Raw genomic sequence first — 6,791 nt, 5'->3', positions numbered from 1 at the left:
ACTCTTTCTGGCACTGGCCAAAGCCTCAAAACCAGGTAGGTGACAAACAGGCAAAGTCCCAAAGTACACTGCATATAGAATCTGTTCCCCTAAATAAATGCTCGCTTCAGAGCTGTTTGATTATAACTGATGTCTGTTAAATTCACCACCTGTCCCCCAGATAAATCAGCCTAAAGGAATGTGCTGGGAATCACAGCTCAATTTTTTTACCCTTTCAACTTTCATTCTATATCTTCACGCAAACTGGAGTGAATATTAAGGTCTTCTGAAGCTCCCCCCCCAGTTAAACCAGTAATGTTGTAAGCCTTTCAACATCGGGGTGAGAAGAGAATGCATGTAAATATAAGCAATAGCTCAAGATGCACACCCCACAATCTGAGATAAAAAATTTACATTAGGAGCCAAATAGCTCAGGTGAAAAACAGTGCAGAGTATAAAAATTCTCTTGAAATACAACTAAAAGGCAAGCAACCATCACAGGAATGAAGTCATCAAGCATGTTGACATGAATTTCATAGAACTGGAAGTTAAAAAAATTACACTAAAAGGAGACAACAAGTATTTCAAAAACCTCTGTTTTATTTGTACAGAGTAAAATACATCATATAGTGAATATTGTTTTCCACCAATGATCTAAAGCCATTAATAAGTTTTTTTTTCACCAAATATCCTGTCCAGAAGCATAGACAATGGAAATGGGAATGCTCATTAGTCTCTCTCTGCCAGAGCTACAAGGTGGACATCAATCTCTGCTTCTGTAAGGATCCTGAAAGAACAAAAAGAAATCTTAAATAGCTTAAATGATTCTTCCTCTTAAGCTCCAGTATTACAACCTAATAACTACACAAATAAGTTTTATACAATGCATCTTTCAGCCCTTTAAAGTCCCACTGCCAGGGCCACAGGCCAACATTCCAATTCCTTTTGAAAAATACAGAAAGGATCAAAGGCACTGGAGACCAAAGAGGTAAAAAATGGTAGAAAAAGAACAGGTAATTCCTCATGAGTAATGTATTTGCAAGCTGGGACCTGGTGAGAAGAACAGGTGTGGTTATTACTATGATCACTCCAATGGGGACACAGGTTTTCACAGCCTTCTCCTTCTGCTTGCTATCCATCCTTTCTCAAAAGGACTCAAGGCTGGTAAAGGAAGTTCAGCAGAAAGGTAACCAGCTCTTGGCCCTTGAGCAGCAGCCAAAAAGGGGTAACGCAGCTCCTGCCTGCTTTCTCAAAAATACTATGCTACTCCAATGTCCTAAACACCACCAAATGCAAAACTACCCATCATCACCATGTCAACCTTAAACACGTTAGGAAGCACTCGAAAGACTGCACCTGTAGGACCCAAAGGTTTGAAGCGTCTCTCCCATCCCCACCTACCAAAAAGCTAGATTAAAGCAGCAGAGAACTTTTCTTCCCTGCTTAGCTTTTCCTTTTTTTTTTTTTTAATTAAAAAAGACAATGAAAGATTAGGACAGAAACAACTGAACTCTGTATCAAGCCAGATTTGCCTAAATAATAGGTAAAACACACCTCGAGGGTCCTTTTGCACTAACAAACAAGCCCCAAAACAACAAATCCTGCTTCTCCCCACATTTCATGCATACTTCTGCAGCTACATGTTTTGTTGCCAGAAGACTGTTGAGTACACTGTCTGACATGATGTGTAGCTCCCAGCAGGAAGACTTCCAGGTATTGTCAGGGCACACTGACCAATTAACAGGGTGCTGCTCTTATTGCCTCTTAGGTTCAGGCAATAACAGGGAGGGAGGAAACTGCAGGTGTCTTGCTTTCATGCTAGGTGGGAATGCAGCATGATTTTTAAATCCAGGACCCTTTAATCTTGTCAAATTTAAATCGAGAAGTCCAAACCATACAAATTCATAACCTATTAACTATATACTGATCATGTTAAAACCTGCTATAATTACAAGATGAGCAAGAGTAATTTCAAGATCACATTTAGAAAAGGATTAAACAAATTAAGGGACTTGCACAATTTTCCCTGATATAAAACAGACTTTATTGGGTTAATTGTCAGGGCTACGATTTGGAAATGGGACTCCAGATACTAATGGAACAAAAATTTTTACTCTTTTAAGCATGAAAAATCATCCAGACCAGATATAACCACATTTTAATCATCACATAAGGCAATAACCTTTTAAGAGACCAAAGACAACACTTGTCTCTACTGGCTTCCTTAACCACACCACACATTTTAAAACTGAGTGGTTTTGGTTTCTTTTAAACAACATCTTTTATCCCCACACATTTTGAAGAGTTACAAGCAAACAAACCTCCAAATCTTCAGTGTTTGACATTTACATCTTTTTATCAATTTATACAATACAAGATGTTAAAACTAATAATACATAATCAGAGAAACACACCAAGTTTTATCAATACTGATCACTTACCTGAATTTAGGATTTTCCACTGTAACTACACCAACTTCTATTTCTGAAGGTTTGAAATCAATGGATAGTACAGTAGACAGGCATGTTATTGCTGTCTGAAAGATGACAAAAAAGCCTATCATTAAACAGAAAGCACTTTTTTTTTCAATAGACACAGCATTAACAACTACCCTTCCTTCTAGCTTTACCTTAATTCCTTCCATCTCAAAACCTCAGCTGAAACGTTTCAAGTGGTTTCCCCTTGTTACACAACACAATCCCTCTCCAGTCCTCTCCCTAAAATGCCCAATCTACAAAACCCAGGGGAGGTGTTTTTTTGTAGCAGAAAAAAACTCACAACATAACCCAAAACCTTTTACCATGCAAAGCTCAAGACCCAGGGTCTCAAGGACAGAACATGATTCATTAGTGACAAGCAAGACAGACCTCATTACAGCCCTGAATTACTCAAAGGTTAGCTAGCTTCCAGTTTGGCTTTCCTTCTGACAATTAAGATTATACTGGCTGTTTCTAAAAGCTGCATTTCATCAGGGCTTATTTTTTTTCCACCCTAATCATCACCTCTTTTAAAAGGTGTTCTCTGCAATCTCACTCACACTTAACCCTGCAGTATGGTCCCAATAATGTATTCATGTATTCATGAAATCATGATTCAGCACAACAAGAAGTTCCATAAAACAGCTCTGTAGATAGATGCTTATCAGCTTGTCAGTTATTTTGACATGCTGACATTGCATTCTGATTGGTAATGTGTTAGGAAGTGTAGAACACCAGGCAAGACTTTTCAAAAGATTATTTTCAATATGTTGATAATACATTGATTCTGTAACAATTCTGTAAGACAACATAGATGTCTTATCAGAAGACTGACAAGTTCTAAAAAAAAAAACCAACCCAACAAACACAAAAAAAACCCCGACCAAAAACCCAAACAGAATTCTTGTCCTTGGAGTGCTACCTCTAACACATCAAAGCTTTTTTAAATAATATTTTTTTTTAAAAGGCATTGTGTGTGTGTGCCAAGAACATTACAAAAACATGATTCTTGTTCCTGCTTGACAGACTTGCTTCTCCCTGTCATTGCTGAATCTGCATAGCCCTCACAGGGATCTTAATACAATACTGCCTTTAACCTTATGGGGAGTCAGTTCCTTAGGTTATTACTCTTCAGTTTAACTGCTGATCTTGCCATGCAGGGAACATGACATTGTGAGAGAAGAACAAAGCCTGGAAGGAGAAACAGACTAGCCATGGGGGAGGGCTGTTTAGATCTATACAGCACAAGTGAAAAAGTAAAGATGGGGTATAAATAAGTTCGTTGACCCATTTTATATGTAGGAGACATTTTATAACGGGCACTGAACAACAGTTTCCACAGCAAGTGTAACGTTCACTTAGCACCAACAGAAGAGGAGTATCCCGGCCTGTCTAACAGGAAGGTTGTTTTGAAGCGACACTAAAAAAAAAGCTGTACCAGTATCCCCAGAATCAAGCACTGCAGTAACAAAACGCTGGCTACATACAGTAGGAGTGCTACAATGACAGATTCTCCTTCAGCGAACATAAAGCAGAAGAAGCAGATTAGATGACTATATAAACATTTGAAAAATACCTTCAAAAGATTCTCTGTTTGGAATGGCTATACTTGCTCTGGCAGCAACACAGAACTGTAACAAAACTGGAAGTGCCCAACTGCATTCCTCTGTATTGCAAGCCTACATATACAGTATATTCATTAAAAATCACTTAAAAAAATCTTTATTTCCTTCTGCTGGCCTACCTCTACTGTTTGTTCATAAGTCCAATCAAATTTCTTCTTTACTTTCTTTTCAAGAAAACTGGTTGACTCTGTCTGTTTAACTCCTGCAGCTGTGGCCTTGAACCCACAGTAGTAACCTGCTGGATCACACTTGTATACCTGAGGGCCGTGTTCTTCATCAATACCAATCAAAATCATACCTTGAAGAGAAAATTTCATTTATTTCTTTCCTCAATTTTAACAATCCCATTTAACTGAAGAACAGAATAGATACCCCTCTCCTGTGAAAAATGTGCATGCACAACAGTACATTTTTGGGAACAAGCCCCATACCTAGATCTGTGATTTCCCATTAAACTCTAATTTGCCACTTCTCACCAGCATCTTATTACCAAGTGCACAATTCAGTTTAATGCAAACTATTTCTGTCATTCCCCAAAAAGGTTATGTATTAAACACAAGAACATTTTTGTCGTGCTTAGTGTGTAAAGAACTATAAAGTCAGGAAATACAAAAGTTTAATCCTGATGCAAAGATAACCCAGCCACAGTTCACACCCTACATGTCATATGACACTTTGAAAGCGTAGTAATAATTCTGTTAACATGTGCTTTTCACCAGAAAGCAACTTTAGGAACATGTTTAAACTAATGGAAGTATCAAATCTGTTTTCTCGATGTTAATGCTGAAAAGCACTGCATTGCATCCCTTTTCCTCTTTTCTTCAAATGGAAAAAAAAATAATCTGAAATGAAATGTGGAAATATCAGAAGATAAAACTTAGTCTTTGAAGACCATTTGACTAGGTGCTTTCAATCTGGATAGATTTCAAGTAACACAAACTGGTCACATCACTGAAAGGCATCTGTGTTCACCAACACTTAAAGATGTACAGTTGTGTAGTCTCAGTATGCACACTAAAAGAAAAAAATCTGAAAGCAATACTTGGGGAAAAAAGAAGAAAACTGTAGAACAAGGTCAGGGTGTTAAATTATCTTTGCTTCACACTTGTGTAACTTTTAACTAGCAGTTACAGATAAGCTTCTGAGCAGCTATTACTGTGACAGAAAAAAAAAATCCCATTATCTTTTCAAAAAAGTGAAGGAAAATTAAGAAAAACACATTTTTATTGATGTGTTAAAAAAAAAAAAAAAATCACTTTCCAGTAGTATCAAGACATGGAAAATGCCACGGGAACAAAGAAACAATCATTCCCAAACATTACAAGCATAGAAGCATAGGAAAACTGCCCCGCCATGGAAAATATGGTGCAACCCCAAATGTTACCTCTAGTGAGAAGTGCCAGTGCCTACTGTGATTATGAGAAGTGACTCATCAGTTCTGAAACTACTGCCCTTAACAGAAAAAAAAAAACACAACACGAAAAAAAAACAAGCAAGCAAAAAGAAGCCCAGAGAGAATGAAAAAGTAATTGAGGAAACAAACTTTTATCTCTGTCCCCAGACAAAAACTACAGTTATTTGCTCACAGCCAAACGTCAGAGAAAAACCAAGTCAGAATCAACCCCAGAACACACAGATGACCAGGAATATCTAAAAATTCCAGCTTTACAGACATTTTTTTTTTCATTTAAGCTGCATTTGCTGTTGTATAAAACAAGACTGGTGTAAAAATGTTTGCAACCGAAATGTTTTTTTTAGCACTTCTCTACATTATATATATATCATGGTTAGGTTAAGAGCAAAAACCATGCAGATTTTTGTCCTATATCTACTACTTGCATAAAAAAGCCACAAAATCCACATAACTGTCCTCTCCATGTGTCTGTTTTAACAGTGATATTTACCCAGACACAGACATCTGCAAAAAGAGCATCTCCCATTCACAGGCATCATGACTCTGTAATGGAGTAAATGATTTTAAATGATGTAAATTTTAAATGATTTTGCAATGGAGTAAATGTAAATGGAGTAAATGATCTCTTGAAAACATGTGATAATGTTTAGATAGAGCCAATGGTAAAATTAGGGCTCCAACTCCAGCCTTCCAACACTGCTCTCTCATGTCGCTGTTCACCTCTCTTACTTAGACAAGAAACAGAAAAGATTAATTTCATGCACTGTACTTACAGCAACCAAGAGGCCTCATTTCAGCATTCTGTGTATAGACCTGAGAAATATCTGCAATCCTTTTACACAGCATATCCACAGGGATGTCGTAGCCATACTTGTACTTCCAGTTAGCAGCCTCATAGCGGGCTCTCTGCACCTGGGATCTGCTGTCAGCTAGACAGAAAGAACTCATATTAATTTCACACAACGTGTACCACGTTTATTCCTAGGCCCAGCTTTAAGTTGTCTTCAAATACACACATCAGAACTAGACAAGTTCTTGAAAACCAGACTCAGTGGAACAAATCTAGAACACTTATTTCCTTTATGTGATACACAGTTGGGGAATTACATTAAAAAAAAATGACACACTTCAGATATTTAAAGATTACTAAATACCTGTCATTCCTGTCATCACACAGCCAATATTTTCAGTAATTCTGAATAAATGAGTCACTGTGTTGGAATCCAGTAACTTGTCCTAGAGAGAAAATAGAAATAATCTAATAGAAAACGTTGTCCTTCAAGTCCCACCGCCCCC

At 37.4% G+C, this 6,791-nt stretch overlaps 1 protein-coding gene across 1 annotated transcript in view; it reads right to left on the bottom strand.

Annotated features, from left to right (window-relative positions):
* Window positions 1-561: 561 nt before the first annotated feature.
* Window positions 562-6,791, bottom strand: part of PSMA6 (proteasome (prosome, macropain) subunit, alpha type, 6) — a 7,001-nt gene continuing 771 nt past the window's right edge. The window contains exons 2-6 of the mRNA XM_008942453.1: window positions 6,650-6,731; window positions 6,269-6,424; window positions 4,201-4,379; window positions 2,421-2,515; window positions 562-766 (exon numbers count right to left, since the gene is read on the bottom strand). Coding sequence (XP_008940701.1) covers window positions 709-766; window positions 2,421-2,515; window positions 4,201-4,379; window positions 6,269-6,424; window positions 6,650-6,665 — 504 coding nt within the window. The 5' untranslated portion in view covers window positions 6,666-6,731 and the 3' untranslated portion in view covers window positions 562-708. The remainder of the gene's footprint in view (window positions 767-2,420; window positions 2,516-4,200; window positions 4,380-6,268; window positions 6,425-6,649; window positions 6,732-6,791) is intronic.

Source organism: Merops nubicus, unplaced genomic scaffold (genome assembly GCF_000691845.1).
Source record: "Merops nubicus isolate BGI_N331 unplaced genomic scaffold, ASM69184v1 scaffold47156, whole genome shotgun sequence".
Lineage (NCBI taxonomy): Eukaryota > Metazoa > Chordata > Aves > Coraciiformes > Meropidae > Merops > Merops nubicus.
This window is presented reverse-complemented; position numbering and strand designations above follow the sequence as displayed.